This window comes from Mandrillus leucophaeus, unplaced genomic scaffold, assembly GCF_000951045.1.
Source record: "Mandrillus leucophaeus isolate KB7577 unplaced genomic scaffold, Mleu.le_1.0 Scaffold73, whole genome shotgun sequence".
In the NCBI taxonomy this organism is placed as follows: domain Eukaryota; kingdom Metazoa; phylum Chordata; class Mammalia; order Primates; family Cercopithecidae; genus Mandrillus; species Mandrillus leucophaeus.
Window position 1 is genome coordinate 1,791,552 of NW_012107919.1, and position 17,412 is coordinate 1,808,963.

The following is a 17,412-nucleotide window of genomic DNA, read 5'->3' on the forward strand; positions in this document are numbered from 1 at the left end:
CGTAGGGCTCTGATCCGCGTGGCCCGCGAGGCGCAGCGCCTGAGCGTGCTGCACGCCAAGTGCACCCGCTTTGAGGTGCAGAGCGCCGTGCGCCTGGTGCACAGCTGGGCTCTGGCGGAGAGCTGCGCGCTGGCAGCCGTCAAGGCGCTGTCCCTGTACAGCATGAGCGCCGGAGACGGGCTGCGCCGGGGCAAGTCCGCGCGCTGCGGCCTCACCTTCTCAGTGGGCCGCTTTTTCCGCTGGATGGTGGACACCCGAATCTCCGTACGCATCCATGAGTACGCGGCCATCTCGCTCACCGCCTGTATGGAGAACCTGGTGGAGGAGATCCGAGCCAGGGTGATGGCCAGCCAGAGCCCTGATGGCGGAGGGGCCGGAGGCGGGGAGGTGTCTGCTGAGGCCCTGGAGATGGTCATCAACAACGACGCGGAGCTCTGGGGCGTCTTGCAGCCCTATGAGCATCTCATCTGCGGCAAGAACGCCAATGGTAAGCGCGCGGGCCTCGGACTGGCAGACTGGGTAGGCAAGAAATTCCGCCCTGGGCTACTGGGGGAGTGAATTTCCTGAGACAAAGCTGGTGGCTGTGCCAGTACTTTGGGAGAAAGCGTTGGGTCTGAGGATAGGGTTCATTAAATGGCACTTGTCAGAGATTGTTCTAAGGGTAACTGACTTTTGGAGGGCAAACTCGTGAATGATCTCCATCCTGTGCTGCGTGGCATTGTTACTATCTGCGGGCCGTTCATTGATTGGGTGAGATTGAATCTCTTGACCAAGCCATTCCTGAACCTCTCTTGAAGTGAAACTTACTGCCCCGTGGCTCTTTGCCGTGCTTAGCTAGATCTCTAGTTGCTGTCTTTTCCCAACAGCTGGGCAGATTGACTGATTCTGCCCCCTAGTTTTCCCCAACTCAATAGCAGCAGCCAAAGGGTCCCAGCTTAAAGACCTGAGCCTTGGATAAGTGAGATGAGGGGAGGGGAGTGGGAAGCCCGAGATCTGGCGCTGCGCCTTGTGCTTTGCTGGGCTGAAGGATGCTGTCAGGCGCTCTCGGGGGATAGAGGGGTAGTGGCGCGCTCTTAACTATATGTGCCCAGGAATGATGAAACCTGGGGACTCCCGATTCCCCTTCCGGGAAGGGTACAGGTTGTCTCCTGGGACCTGATTTTCCAAGCTGTCACCAACCAAGTGAGCCATTGCTTAAAACCTTGCATTGTATTAAATGTTCTTTCCTGAAAAGAGTGATGGCCCATCAAGGGGAAGAGATGGAGGGATAGGTAACGGCTTGGGGTCAAGTCTGGGAAAGGAACCATTGGGTGGTTGCACTTCTCTGAAGATGGCATGGATTTAGTGCAAAGGATGGAAGCAAAGCACTTGACCTTTTCCCTGACAATGTTAGGGGGTGTGACATTGCATTCAACTCCAAACTACCTACAATACTTCCGTTTCAGGAATCAGCACCATAAACTGTTCAGAATGGTATTATGGTTACACAGTCTTACAATCTGATTGGAAGGCCACTTGGGGGGCAGCTTTCACTGGCAAATAAGCAGGCAGTGGTAGAGGTCAGGTGGGGACTGGAAAGGGATAAAAGAAGTCAAAACGTGGTTTAACATAATCATAATAGCTGAAATGTAAAATAACACTTAATGTGTCATCATTGTTCTTAGCACTTTATATTTAACTCAAGTACTCCTAGCAAGCCTATTAGGTAGGTACTTACTGTATAGTATTATGACCATTTTACAGATAAGGAAACCAAGGTTCCCGGAAGTTATATAATCTGCCCTGCCCAACATTACATAGATGTTAAATGGCAAAACTGGAATTTGAATCCGGTTTGAATACAGGTAGGCCCCTTTAAGGTTTTAGCCGCTGGTGGAGAAGAAGCAGCTTTGTTTTCCTGCGGGTTTGTTGTTGTTGTTGTTGTTTGTTTTTCCTACTGAACTGTAGCTCTCAGATCTTATGCTTTGTTTTTGATTGGTCCAGTTTTCAAGGAGAACAGTTGACATGTTAGCACCATTTTGAAGATGCTCTGTACCAAGCATGGGTTACTTTGACATTATTGGTTTTGTTTTTAAATTCTGACACTGCCCAAAGGAGATGCGGGGAATTGAAGAGCATCTGCTTCTTAATTTTCTTCCTCTTAGGTCAGAGCTAAGGTCAGTCCCGAATCTCAGTTGATGATGTCACAGCTGCTTGTTGTGCCTCACCCTCCAGGTTTGTGGCATCAACGCTGGGAACAGCAGCTCCAGGGCAGGAAGTGGAGGGCCAGGGGATTTCCATCCAGTGGTCATAACTGAGGGAAAGAGTTCAGTACTTTTGGCTAAGGGGAGGCCCAAACTGAACTCAAAGAAGTAAAGAAAAGACTGAAGACCTAACCCTATAAGCCAAACAAGAATAAGGGTGGAACCGTAGATGCAAAACAAAACAAAAAACATATCTTTCATGCAGAACAGGTGCATTGAGAAGCTTCTCCCAGCTTTTCTAACTGCAGATTGAAGCAAGGAAGACCAACTCCCTGCCCAGGACACCCTGAAGATGCGAAGTGGCCTGAAGCTGCTAGAAAACAGATTCCTTCTGCTAAAGGGCTTCCAATAAAAGAACTATTCCTTATCTAGGGTCAGCATTCCTTGGGATTTCCTTTATAAGTTGGTCTTTTGACCACCGCCTCCACCCACGCCCCGGCCTTTTGTTTTTTTAAGATAGAAACAGGGTTTCGCTATGTTGCCCAGGCTGGTTTCAAACTCCTGGGCTCAAGCAGTCCTCCTGCCTCGGCCTCTCAAAATGTTGGGATTACAGGCGCGAGCCACCCCACCCAGCCACGACCCCATGTTTTAACATTCTCCTTGCCCCCTCCCCTTTCCAAACAATCCTCCTTAATCCTTGGTAGTCAAGACAGCAGGATTCTCTGTGGCAGACAACAAAGCTCCCTGGATGCTCAGAGCCAAAGTGTCTCCCTCTGTACATTCTCAGGTCTCCAGGGAACTCTCTTGCAGGCGAGGTGACCATTCACTTCCACTTAGCAACTGGATGCTCATTTTTTATACATGAAAACCAGGGGGTGGCCACATTAAACAATAACCAGGCTGATTTATTAAGTCCCTTTAGACAAAGTAAAATGAATGTTTAGTAGAGGGGCAATGAATTACTTATGCCTGAAAGCTGGTTCAGAGGGAAGCATAAACTGCTTAGGAACAAAATGGAGTGGTCCAAACCTTTGTTATATTAAAATTACCCCAAGGCCAGCAAGGTTACAGTTTACACAGCTGAAGACCAACTGGGGAATGACTGCGTATGGGAGGGAGAGTGCTGGTTAGAATTCTTGTCCTGCTGGTCTTCCCTTTAAATTATATATTTATTGTTGTTATGCCTGCTAATTATACAGCATGGGCACATGCATTTGACTCAGCTATATAGAGCTTTTAAACTTAATGTCTTCCAACCAAGAATGTAAGGGCCCTAATCCATCTATTCCTGTCCATTACTCAGAATGCAGGACAAATATGGTTTTGCTCAGCACAAGATGGGTAATAAAAGTTCTGCAGTGTTTATAAAACATGATCCCAGCTCTGTAGAGCAGCAGGAGTTATATATTGTTGTTCATTTGGTATTGATGTCCCCAATCCCATGGCAATGCCATTAAATGATGATATCTTCATGACTTCCTTACGGGAGGTAGAGAAACCAATTTAATAGAGTAGTATTTATGAACAGGGAGTTTGCAGAAAATAGAAACTTCTTGCGTCCACGTGTCTCCCTCCCTACTCTCCTCTCTCTGCTCTCTCCCTCCCCTCCCCCATCACTCCCCATATGTGAGTTTGATGCTGAGCATCACTACTAGGTTTCTTCTTGGTCATTTTTCTTACTAAGCTTTTGTGAGTGTGGCGTTTTAGAAAATCCTCCTCAATTTTTAGATTCTTGATTAAGTGATAGAATATTGGTGAGAATATCCTTGCTCCAAAGAATTATCCAGGGTGTACAAAAGGATTGCTCTCGCCTAGTGGTAACATGCCCAAGATTCACCACGAGGGTTTGAAGCCTACCTTTGCCATTTTTAAAATTTTATTTTGTTATTTGTTTATTTATTTTGAGACAGGGTCTTGCTGTGTCGCCCAGGCTGGAGTGCAGTGGTACAATCATAGTTCACTGCAACCGTGAACTCCTGGGTTCTAAGGGATCCTCCTGCCTCAGCCTCCCAAGTAGCTGGGACTGTAGGCACATGCCACCACACCCAGCTAATTTTTTAAATTTTATTTTTGTAGAGACGGGGTCTTGCTATGTTGCCCAGGCTGGCCTTAAACTCCGGGGCTCAAGCGATTCTCCAGCTTCAGCCTCCCAGAGTGCTGGGATTACAGGCATGACCCATCAGGACTGGCCATACATACCTTTGCCATTCACATGAGTGGCCTGGCGCAATTTTCTTAACCATTCTAACCTTCAATTTTGTCATCTGCACAATGGGAACTAGTAAGAGCATCTAGCTTATATGGTTGGTATGAGAATTAAATGAGACAATAGATTTAAAGATCTTAGCACATAGTAAACGTTCAATAAATAGTAAATTCATTCAACAATTATTGAGCACTGACCCTGTACCCACCACTGTTAAAAGTGCTGTGGACTAAGTGATGAGCAAGAAGAAAAGCCGTCCTCTCATGAAGTTTATAATCCAGTGGAGGAAATGAGAAAACGTGAATAAGTAAGGATTTTCTCTTGGTAGTGAATGTTGTTTAAAATATTTTTTTTTTAAAGGGCAGGGTAATGGGATGGTGTGACGGGGCTAATTTAAATGACAGTCAAGCAATGCTTCTCTGAAGGTTTGTTAGTAATCGCCAGTAACATCAATACTGCTAAGGACCTTTAGGCCAAAAATAGTGACTGAGGACTTTTCTGAATGATTCAGTTATTCACCAGCTGAGAGAAATCTCAACATCTCACGTAGAGCTGAGAAAGAAAAGGGCTGCGTGTAGAGCAGGGACAAAACCTCTTCGGGTTGTAGGATTTATTTAGCGACGAGATTTAGGATGAATTTCTACTGAGAGAATCAGCTGAAGCAGCAAGAGTTGATTGGGCTTCTTAGGTGTTGTTTAATCACTTTCCACACCTGCGTAGTCTGAAGGATGAGGGCAGCTTCCCATCTCTTTAACTGTTTTCTTAAAGCCAAGAGAGTTGGTAAAACTGAAACAGAGCAAGCTTTGGAAACGAAATTTTTTTTTTTCTTGCATGCCTGAGAAGGGCAACCCTGGCCTTAAGTAGCAAGAGGAACAAGGTAGAGTTGTTCCACTTCCTCCTTCTGAAAGCTCTACCTGACTCCCCGAACTGGAAGAGTCACCCCTTTGTGATGTTTCCTTAGCACCCAGGGCATATTCTTAAATCATTTCCTGCTTATGTGTGTCTCTCCCATCCAACTGTGGACTCGTAGGCATTGTTGTCTTCCCTGTACCTCTCACAGTGCCTACAATACGTGCTCTATAAATGCTAGGCAAAGGATAGATCCTACCATACAGGTTTAAAGTTCGTACTTGAATTCCTTTGACACATCAGAAGAACCGTCCCCCGTTTCTACCAAGGCAGAAAATTTCCAAGTTGTTCTTAATGCACAGAGTCAGCATTTTGGGGCTACCTTCAACCTTTGGGTACCCTGATTTCTAGCAGGGTCCCCAAGTCTGGCTTTGATGTGCAAGATGTGAGCTGGGGGAGTTTTCAGGTTAGGAGAATGTCTTCAGTGTATGATACCCAAAGAGGAAGGGCTTCACAACAGACGTCTAGTAGAGCAGGCTTCAGATAAGTCAACAGGATTGAGTTGAAAGCTTCTTTAAGAATGGAAATACCGGCCCGGCGCGGTGGCTCATGCCTGTAATCCCAGCACTTTGGGAGGCCCAGGCGGGCGGATCACGAGGTCAGGAGATCAAGACCACAGTGAAACCCCGTCTCTACTAAAAATACAAAAAATTAGCCGGGCATGGTGGCGACGCCTGTAGTCCCAGCTACTCGGGAGGCTGAGGCAGGAGAATGGTGTGAACTCGGGAGGCGGAGCTTGCAGTGAGCAGAGATCCAGCCACTGCACTCCAGCCTGGGCGACAAAGCGAGACTCCGTCTCAAAAAACAAAAATAAAATAAGAATGGAAATACCAATCGCCCCCTTGCCAACAGAGCTGCCCCAGAGGACACTTTATATTGATGACTGTTGCTCGGAAGAGTTTACATCTGTGTCCCACTCCATCTGCCTCCGGTCTGAGGATTGAACCAAGGTAATCAATTGCCAAGACATTCCTGGGTTGGCATCCCAAGAATGGGAAGTTCTGAAACAAACCAGAGACACTTTGTTGCACATCCTCAGCTTTGTCCTTATCCCACCTCACCGCCAGTATTCATCCTTTGTCCGACAGGACAGTGGGTAGATGCTTCGCCTCTATTTCTACTCTTCTGCAGCTGTAGTAATAGGTCTGACTTTTCTGCAACACCTCACGCTTATTCTCGTCTGTGAGCTTTCTAGGTCCCCATAAGAATCCTGTGGATGTGTGTCCTTTCACTGAGAGGTCTCCGTGAGTCCAGAATTCACAGCTCAATAATAACTAAGCTCAATAATGACTAAGTCCCATTTTGCTCAAGCCCCAAGTCTGTGCTTTTCCTATAAAGAATTACAGAATCCAAGGTAGCAAATACAGGTCAGTACTTGGCTCCCTTCAAATGGCAGCTGGGTCAAACTCGTAGCAAGAACAACACTTGTTATAGGTCTTGTTTGTTAATGGCCTGTGGTGTCCAGACACTTTACATTTGTTAGGCCAGTGAGTGTTCGTGACCACAGTGAAAGAGCAGGCACTGACACCCAGGGGTGTATCTTCCTCCAAAGGATGCTGTTACTCTGTTTAAATGCTGCTTGCTGGCTCTCCCCACCCTAAAGGTGCCATTGATTTTACAGAGCCGTTATTGCTGCTCCTGGGGGTGGAAGAAGGGGGCACACAGAGCTCTGCTGCCCAGGGAGAGCCTTTATAAGTGTCACCTGCTGATGACCAATAAGCTCAGCTGAATAGAGAAGCTGCAGAGTCCACTGCGATGCTCTTCTAAAGGAGGGGTGAGTCAGCTCAGCAAAGGTGAATACATGAAGGAGGGAAGGCACCAAGAGGGATTTGAGTCTAAGTCACTGGTCTCGGGGAGCTTGGTGCACCTGTCCCGGAGTTGGCAGAAGAGCCTTTACGAAGCGGGCTTTTATTTCCTCCAAGTCCCCCATGGTGTCCAGCTGCTGACTCCATCTCAGTGTTTAAAGCACAGGGAGAGAATGAGTCAGCGAGGTAGCAAAGTGCTGAAGGGCCCAGGCTTTGGTGTCTGAATTGAGTCCCAAATTGATTTGCCTCTTACTGACCTAGGCCTTCAAGCAAGTCACACTAACTTTCTATTTCCTCTACTGTAAAATGAGAGGCTTATACACACGCGGTTGTGCCTTGTGCATACTCAGTGCCCTAGGATGTGAGAGATGCAGCCAGGCTTGCTGGTGAGAGCCAGCACGGGGTGGAGCTGCCTGGCTGTAATTCCTCATAACCTCACTTGGGAGCTGTGTGACCCTGGGCAACTTGTTTCACTTCCGTGCCTTAGTTTCTTCCTGGATCACAGGGCACTATTGACATTTTGGACTGGATCATGTTTTGTCATGGGGCTCTCTTGGGCGTTGTAGGATGCTTCATAGCCACCACCAGTTGAGGCCATCAAAAATGTCTCCAGACTTTTCCAGATGTTCCTTGGGGAGCAAATTCACCCTTGCTGTGAAACACCACTCTATAAGATAGGACTGAAAATAGTACCCAACTCATAGGATGGTTGTGAGGATTTCATAGTAGTCTCTGTGAGGAACTTTGTGTTATGCCTGACACATAAAATATTCTAATTGTTTTTAACAAACTTGTGTTGGATGCAGTAATTGTGTTCATTTTTGCCAAAGTCTCTAGTGCAAGGAGGGTCATGACCCAGATCTCAGGGAGATGGGTATTACTCACAAGGCTTTCCTTGGTGGCTAACAGTTTGTTTGTGGAGGTAGGAGGAAGTTATGGAATCTGGAAAAAGCACCCTTGCACCTTGCTCAGTTGCGGCTCCATGGCCCCCAACAACAAGTGGTCTGGCAGTGGGCAAAGAGATCAGATCTCTCCCTCTGAGCTCAGGCCCACCTCTGCCAGGATGACAGCGACAGTGCACATTCAAAGCTCCAGGCCCCCAGAGAGAAATTCTGCTGTGGATATTGGACCCTGCTTGTGGCAGCCGCCAAATCCTCAGCCACAGATCATAGCAGGTGTTTTCTGTTTTGCTAGCCTGTCATGTAAACACACTTTGTGGTCTTCTTGCTTGTTTTAAAAAAGGCCTAAGTGGTTTTGCAGCTTTGGTTGTATACTTGGAGCTGCATGCAGGATTGGGAGGAGCGACATAAGGAACACAGCCCAAGTACTCCCGAGGAATGCCACGCCAGCATTATTAATCAGCTGCTCACTGAGTGCCAGCTACGTCCAAGGCAATGGAAACAAATTAGCAGGGGACAAGAATCTTGCCTGTTCAGAGTTTAGAAGCGTTCAGAATCTAGTAGGGAAAGCAAAGCATATGTACAGAGAGTTACAAAGAAGTTTGTAATCACTGCCTTCAAACAAAGAGGGGAGCAATGGCAATAGACTCCACTGTCTAGTCTACATTGCTGGTTCCCCATCGTGGGTGCTTTTCAGGAGCTGTTTCATTTAATCCTCCCAGCCCCTCTGGAAGGTAGATATAACTTCCATCCCATAGCTGGGGACCTTAAAGCTTCTGGTGATTAGAAAGCTTAAAGGGAAGAGATGACTCCTGGCTGGCTGGGTGGAAGGAAGTCAGGGTTTCTTTGTGGAGGATGTGGCAGGTGTGCCAGTGATTTGGGCAGGTAGAGCTGCAACTGCGGAGGCGGAAAGGGATGCAGAGCCCCCAGAGGCTTCCAGGCAGAGGGAACAGTGTGAGCAAAGACCTGGAAGCCAACGCGTATGTGCTGGAGAACAGCAAGTTCTCCTGTTTGGGTGGAAGGTTCAGATACATGACAAGCAGGAACAGTGGAGATAACACAGGAAAAAGGAAAGCTTTCCCACATCTTTTATCCAGATGTTAAGAAGCCTGCCAGAGTACAGGACGAGAGTTTTCCAAAACTTATTTTCATAATTCAGAAATTGAGTGTGTCTTCTCCCTAGCTCATCTTAACCATGGCCTCAGACCTCCAATTACTCCTCTTGGTGATTGAAAGCTTGACCTCAAAAATGCACCCGTCTGCTGTCCTAGCAGTAAAAGCATTGAAAGAAGACCTTAACCGAGCAAACTTGGGTTGAGAGAGGATGAAGAACAAGGCTTTTATCAACCCTTCCTTTCTTGTTGAATTTGGCTCTGACTTTGCATTTCTTCCATGGCCCTGAACGTAGCATTTCAGTCCAAAGCAATCCCAGTACAGAATGAAGGTCAAGACTGGCAAATGTGTTAAATGAGGCCATTGGATTGACTCTTGCCAAAGCAGGATTCTTAATTGTGGAAGGAGAGAGCAGCATAAAACAGGGTGAGAGAAGATGGTCCCAGAACTTTTTTTTGGTTTTTGGTTTTAAGTCTGACTGATATTTACAATATTCAACTTCCAGTTTAGGGTTTATTATTTTGGACAATGAAAGCTCAATTCTCAGAGATGCTGACATTTTAATTCTTAGTTAATGTGTTTCCAGAGCATTGATAATAAAGATTTCAAGCATATTAAGTGCTTAATATTGTGGAACCACCTTATAGCTAATTGTCATCTGAATTGGAGTCCCTAAGGTGCAGCTGAATTCTGCTGACAATAATAAGATATGACAGGTCATCAATGGCTTAGCTAATAACTCAGGTGTTGGTCTTTTTCGTGACTCCAGTGCCATGAAGGGAAGGAATTTTCTTGTCACTTGACAAAGAGAAACTTCATGAACATATTGCAAAAATACATACACAGTCATTTGTAGTGACTTGAGGCCCATAGTTCTTTCTTTCCTTTTTTTTTTTTGTTTTTTTGTTTTTTATTTGACATGAAGTCTCACTCTGTCAGCCAGGTTGGAGTGCAGTGGTGTGATCTCAGCTCACTGCAGCCTCCACCTCCCAGGTTCAAGCAATTCTCCTGCCTCAGCCTCTCAATTAGCTGAGATTATAGGCAGGTGCCACCACACCTGGCTAATTTTCACATTTTCAGTAGAGACAGGGTTTTACCATGTTGGCCAGGCTGGTCTCGAACTCCTGACCTCAAGTGATCTGCCCACCTTGGCCTCCCAAAGTGCTGGGATTACAGGTGTGAGCCACTGTGCCTGGCCCATGGTTTGCTTTCTAAAAGTAAGCTGAGGAGAGTCAGGCCCATGATGGAAAAATTAAATAGGAAAACTAAACTTGGAAGTCTGGACATATAAGGTTAGAGTTGACAAGACAGTAAACTGGACCTCAAAGAGTTTGAAATGGGCCTCTCAGTGCATGAAAACCCTCCCTACAGTTGAAGCCAAGCTTTTATTAAAACCTTTAGAACTTTTTTTAGTCTGTACCTTTAAAAATATGAAAATTAGTATTTGCTATGAGGAGAGCTATTAATAAACACAAGCCCGAGGCTCACATACCAAGCGGGTGTACATGCACAAGCATCCGGAACAATCCAGTACAGAGATGTGAGGATTTGGATCCAGAAAATTCTGGAGTAGAGCTTGCCCTGTCTGTGACCTGGCGTGAATCCTTCCATCTCTTGGATCTGTGTTTCCTTATCTGTGGTGTGGAGAGGTGGGACTCGATTCCCCAAGGGCCTTTCTGTCTCTGATAATGTTTCTAGATCCCACATGGACACTGTACAGTCATTTTCCTAAGGTCAAGCCCTAGAATTAGTATCCTTGGGAAAGAAACAGCCCAGGATGGTGCTGGACGAGCTCTCTGAAGACCTGGCTTGGTAATAGGGCTGGACACTGTCTTTTTAATATTAAGATTAACTGTGATTACTGTACTTGGGGGTTTTCCTGTGCCCCTTTCCCCAGAAAATGAGTGCTACATGCTTTTGACCGACCTCATGCTTCAGTGCTTGACAGCTGCGTCCAGGCCCTGGCAGGCCGGCACTGTGGTGAGATCCAGCTCCGAGGTGACTTCATACAGCCTGTGCTTGAAGCCCGCCTACCCAGACTTGGGTATTTATAGCAGGGGAGCAGCTAGAAAAAAAAAAAAATTAAATATGCTACACCCTTCTTTATACGATGTGGGACAGAGACAGGCATTGTGAGGAATTTCGAAGGCAGAGCTGTATAATCCAGCAGGATATTTTTAAATGCTGTTTGTTGCCGTTGGCAGGGCCGGTGTTTCAAAGAGGAGGGAAAATGAGAGTAACTGAGGATGACAGGCTGCCAGGAATGCTGAAGGCCGAGACATGGAGCTCCATGCTCCGAGGTACACAGGCTCTGAACCCTGATCTACTTCACAGTCACATAGCTTGAACGGGGCTTGGGCAGGTCAGTATGAGAGGCTAGGGAAATGGGGTGGCTTGCCTGTCTCTCTTCCCCAACCAGCCCATCCACCCTTCAAATCCCAAGTTGAAAATCGATGAAACCTTCTGGACAGGCAGAATATAAGGCAAAAAAAAAAAAAAAAAAGTTGCTTTTGTGAAAGCCAGGGACCTGGTTTTTTCTTCAACCCATCGCGGCAGCCGAGTAATTAAAGTCATACATGGGGACCCAATTTGGAAGCAAGTTGCTTGCAGCTGTTCTTCTGGACTTAATCAGCTTGAGTACCAGCTGGGCAGGCCAGGACTATGCTGGGACCCAATTCAGTAGCAGGTGAGAAGGCCTCAGGGGTAGGGCTGCCTCTGAGAAGGCATCGCAACATCCCCCACCTGTCCAATGAGTGCTTGTAAAGTATCCTAACTAGTGTTTTCTACCACCACAAACACTGTTCTTTGAGGAGACAAATGATGATGGCGGGGGTGGGGAGTCTGAGGACTGGGTAGGGGAGAGGCCGGGAGTTCTGTTTGGGGTACATCCGTTTGTTCATCCAACACATATTTATTGAGGACTGTGTGCTGAGCACTGTTCCAGGAGCTGGTGATGCAACAAATAAATAAAAGGGGCCTGAAGGAGGGCAGGGTGCAGTCCCTGTGGATAACGAACGAGGCAGAGCAAGGGGAATCACATGAGGCCAGCCTGGCTGGAGAAGACAGCTCCAGGCAGAGGGAATAGCAAGCGTTCCTGGTGGATTCGAGGAGCACCAAGGAGAAGCTCCTTGCATGTGGCTGGGGTGAGTGTAGCAGGAGATGTGGTTGGGAGAGGAAATGGTGGGGTGGTTAGTGGGGTAGACCATTGGGTAATCATTCATTGACTTTTAGTTCTGAGTAAGCTGAAAGACATTGGAGGGACTCAAGCGCAGAGTGACTGGATCTGATTTCTATTTCCGCAAGGTCACTCTATCTATTGTGTTGGAAATTGACTTTAGTATCAAGTGTGGAAGCAGCAGGACCAGCCACTGGCATTTGCCAACAGCTTGGATGTGTGAGGTATGAGAGCGGAATCAAGGGTGACACCAAGTTGCTATGGTCTGAGCAACTGGAAGGAGAGAGTGACCATTGACTGAAGTGGGGAAAGCTATGTATGGAAGAAGCAGGACTGCAGCAAAGATCCCAGTGTGGTTTTAGTTGTCTGTCTCAAGTCACACACAGATATCAAATAGGTTGGGCTGGGCACAGTGACTCACACCTGTAATCCTAGCCCCTTGGGAGGCCGAGGCAGGTGGATGGCTTGAGTCCAGGAGTTCGAGATCAGACCAGGCAACACAGTCAAGCCTTTGTTTCTACAAAAAAATACAAAAACTAGCTAGGTATAATGGCACACATCTGTGATCCCGGCTACTTGGGAGGCTGAGGTGAGAGGATTGCTTAAGCCCAGGAGGCAGAGGCTGCAGTAAGCCAGTATCCCACCACTGCACTCCAGCCTGGGCAACAGAGTGAGACCCTGTCTCGGAAAAAAAAATAGGAAGTTGGCTGGGAGACAGGCCACCTTGAAGTTCATTAGCCATATGATGGATTGAAATATCGCCCTTCTTTGCCCTTCCAGAGGGTGGGCTCATTATAGCAGGGCTGCATAGAGATTCAGACAATAGAGATTTAATTTTCAGTCTTACAATCTTTGGCTGATGGCCATAAGAGCCCCTAAATTTTGCTTTCCAGCTTTTTTGTAGGCAGCCAGCAGCCTTTAATAAAGATCATCAACTCTGTTGTTTCCTGTCATTAAAATGGGGCCTGTTTAATTAGTCCAATTGTTCTGTGGATCATTGTGACTCTGCGTCTGTGTCCTTCAATGCTGGGAAAGCAAGACTGCATTTTTCAGGCAGCTTTGGCTTCCTGGAGGTCAAGTCTGGGTCTGAAATTTGGCCAGAAAAAGAACGCTCTTAGGTGATTTGAGAAGGCATGGGGCCTGGAGTGGTGTCTGAATGGTTTGGGTGTGTCCAAGTGCCTGTTGGATGCTTTGACCTCTGCTTCTCAGCAGGGGCAGGGTGCACAGGGGGTCTAAGAGATGGGGTCTGAAGGAGTTGTCACTGTCTGATTGCCAGCTAGATAGCTGGTGTCTCTGCCCTCAGTTTTCCTCTTCTGTTCAATGGGGTTGCCATAGTTTCTAGCTCATAAGGTTGTTGTTTCAGTGATTTTCAATCCTAGATTCACATTAGTATTACTTGGATAGCTTAAAAATAAAAGTGTCTGCCAGGTGTGGTGGCTCAAGCCTATAATCCCAACACTTTGGGAGGCCAAGGTAGGCAGATCACCTGGGGTCAGTAGTTCGAAACCAGCTTGGCCAACACGGGAAACCCGCCTCCACTAAAAATACAAAAATGAGAGGCAGGTGTGGTGGCAGGTGCCTGTAATCCCAGCTACTCGGGAGGCTGAGACAGGAGAACTACTTGACCCTGGGAGGCGGAGGTTGCAGTGAGCGCAGATCACACCACTGTACTCCAGCCTGAGCAACAGAGCAAGACTCCGTCTCAAAAGAAAAAAAGAAAAAAAGTGAGTGTATGTGTGTCTGTCTTAAGGCCCTACCTCCAGATATTCTGAAATAAATGGTCTGGCATGAGGCCCAGACCATGTGGGTAGCATTCCTGGGAGAGCCTGGTATGTAGTGAGGATGCAGACATTAACTATTATTAGTGGTAAAAGATCCTTGTTCTGGAGTATGTCTTTTTGCCCCACTTAGGATGGTGACTTTCCTTCACTTCACAGCCACAGCGGCTTGGGCTCACTCATCTAGAGGGATCACCAAAGAACACTCAAGAGAAGCTTGAATTGTTAGGTTTACGTGAAAAGGGCATGGCTAGATCTAAAATGGGAGCAACATATTAGCCCAGAGTGGTGGCGCACACCTGTAATCCCAGCTACTCGGGAGGCTGAGGCAGCAGGATCACTTGAACCCAGGATGCAGAGGTTGCAGTGTGCCAAGATCGCACTACTGCCCTCCAGCCTGGGTGACAGAGTGAGACTCCATCTCAAAAAATGAATGAATGAATGAATGAATAAATGAAATGGGAGTGACACCATATGATATTATTTACCCCACTGGTAAATGAAGTGAATACTGTGATTCCCATCTTTAAGAGGAGGAAACAAAGTCACAGAGAGGTTTGGTAGCTTGCTCACGGTCATGCAGGTGATAAGTGGTGGAGACTGTAATCAAATCCAGGCAGCTTTACCCCTGATTCTCTGCTCTTCAACCTTGCATGTTCCCTCCCCAGCCAGAGAAGCCAAGAGACTGAATTCTCAACTCTGATACCCAGCACAGACCTACCCTGGGTCCAACTTTTACAAAACACCAGGCCCCGGCCCGTGTGCTTCACATGTATTATATCATGTGATTCTTACCATCATATATACTCTTATTCCCATTTTGCTGCTGAAAAAACTGAGGCTCAGAGAAGTTCAGGTGACATAGCTAGTCAATGACACAGCCGGGCTCTTTGAGCTCTGAAGTCCTCATTTGCCCTGTGGCCTCCTGACCTCAGGAGTGGCCTGGGTGGGGACAAAGCACATGCAGTGATTTCCTGAGCAAAGAAATGAATGGGTTGGCCCAAGAGGACAAGAGGAACTGAAGCGAGGCCAAAGCACCCCTCGCTGCGTCTCAACAACCGAGCTACTGGGGGCCTGAAAATAGTAACATCGCCCAGTGGGGTGGCCAGCCAGCTCGGCCTGAGACCTGTGGGGTAGGTATTTGTTTCTCTGCGTGTTTAAAGATAATACCCTATGAAGCACATTGCTTCTCTTCTGTTAGTGTGAATGAAATTGCCTCTGAAATGTTGTGTGTGTTGGTTGCTTAAAATAGCTCAAGAGGAAGAATGTTTGGAAGCTGTTAGCTCCTTAAGTCTATTTCCTTGATTTATGATACCTTGGAGAGTGCGGGACCTCTTCTTGTTTACCCTTCTGGCTTTTCCTTTCTACCATGTTTGAGTGTCCTTGTGTCATCATAAGCCAAAGGCATTTGTCACCAGAAAATGTGGCGACCTTTCCTAAGTAATTTAATGGGGGACGCTTTACACGTTTAATCTTTCTCCTTTAAAAGGGGGGAAAATGGGGAGAGGTCATTTGTTTTGGAAATGGCCATTTCTCTCTTCCAGCTGAAAACGTTCCAAGATCAGAGCAATGGCATTTACTTGGGAGTAAGAAAAATTTATTTTATTTTTCCTTTCACACTGAGGCCTGGCCTGGGAAGTCATGAGTTTTTGTAGAACTTTCATCTTGTGGTGCTCAGGAGACCTGACAAGCTGTGAGTGAGAGGAGCCACAGAGCTGCTCTGTTCAGTACGGCGGCCACTTGCCACATGTGTATATTTAAATGTATTAAAATTCAATAAGGTTAAAAAAAAATCATGTCCTCAGTCATGCAAGTCACATTTCTTGTGCTCCCTCGTCATAAGTGGCGAGTGGCTACCATATTGGACAATGCAGATATAGAACCTTTCCATCATCGCAGACAGTTCCGTGCAACAGCACAGCCATTAGAGTGGGTCAGCGGTGGGTCACTTGGGGCCAGCTTTCTGGGTTTTCACAGGTCTAAAAATTTTAACCATTCCCCAGCTTCTCAGAAGCCCTCTGTTTGCAGAAACAAGAAGATTCATGGAAGCGGAGATTAAGGCCATTGATTCTTGTGGCTCTAACCTCTGGACCCTTGACACAAGGTTGGGTTTTATGATTTCCAAGCTGCACGGCCTCGGGCAAGTCACTTAGCCCCTCTAAAGTTGTTTCCTTGTCAGCGAAATGGTGTTTTAAAAAATACCTCCCAGGGATGATGTGACTGTGTAAACAAAATAATAAAATGTATATAAAACAGTTAGCATAAGGCTTAACACATAGTAAGAACTTAGATGTGTTACAACGTTTTACCTGCATTTTCTTCTTCGAGCCACACAGTATCCTGCAGAGGCAGATGCTGTTGCTGATTTCAAGATGATGGAAGGGGCTTTGGGGAGTGCTATTGCTGCCATCACTGCCACCGGACTGTTGCTTGGTTCTGCTTTTTTCCTAGGCTTGGCTTCTGTGTTTTTCCTCTAAGGCTCATCTTTTCTACTGAGCTTGTTGATTGGCTTCTTGTCATAAATCAGAGGACGTTTGTTTGTTTGAACTAGGAGCTCGTCTGAGCCTTCATTCAGGGACTGTTTCTTCCACCACGGGAGGTGAGCTCTCTTCGGAGGTGTTTGCCTAAAGCTGGCCTATTGGTATCTACTTGGAAAGCTGCCACCAGGAAAGCTACTGCCGGAATCTGAGGCTCCTCCAAACTTGAGGTTAAAGTTTTTAGCGCTTCACATGCCCTGTGGTCCTTTGGCATCCTTTGCCATGAGGACTGAGTCTAACAGAGCCTTCAGTGACATCTTAGCCAAGGGTGGCTTTGGGAGGAGTATCTTTGAGAAGAGTAGGACCAAGAGAGGCCTCTCTTGAGCTGGAGAAAGGATCCTTCTGAAAAGATATTTGGTCACACCTGGGTCCTGGGTTCGCACCTTGACTCCACCACTCACTTGGCTAGATCATGTAGCTAATTATTTAACTTTGCAATATCTCAATTTTCTCATCTGCAAAATAGAGATTATACTAAAACTACCTGGCAGCCTGGTTGTGCAAATCAAATGGGATGATGCTAAGTAAAGCATTCAGCCCAGCACATGGCAGGTAGCAGCCACCAGCTATGAGCTACTGTTGCCATCTTCATCATTGTTGCTTCCCAGCAATGGCATTTGGTACATTTTTTTTTCATGTGTTGTTCGCGTTTTCTCCTTGAGAATGTATTATCTGTCTAGTCAGAAAAAGCGACCCAGAAGGGGTTTAGTGTGTAACGTGAGTGTCTAAGTTAAACTTGCATATTATGGACTCTATGTGGTCTTTTTATTCTTCCTTCTTCCCTTCCTTTTTTTTTTTTTTTTTTTT

The 17,412-nt window shown here is 46.6% G+C and overlaps 1 protein-coding gene and 1 pseudogene across 1 annotated transcript in view; both read left to right on the forward strand.

Moving 5' to 3' along the window:
* Positions 1 to 6: 6 nt before the first annotated feature.
* The window catches only part of ABTB2 (ankyrin repeat and BTB (POZ) domain containing 2), a 222,720-nt gene continuing 205,314 nt past the window's right edge, over positions 7 to 17,412 (forward strand). The window contains exon 1 of the mRNA XM_011965544.1: positions 7 to 487. Within this exon, the coding sequence (XP_011820934.1) occupies positions 163 to 487 (325 nt within the window). The 5' untranslated portion in view covers positions 7 to 162. The remainder of the gene's footprint in view (positions 488 to 17,412) is intronic.
* The window catches only part of LOC105528735, a 16,291-nt pseudogene continuing 6,964 nt past the window's right edge, over positions 8,086 to 17,412 (forward strand).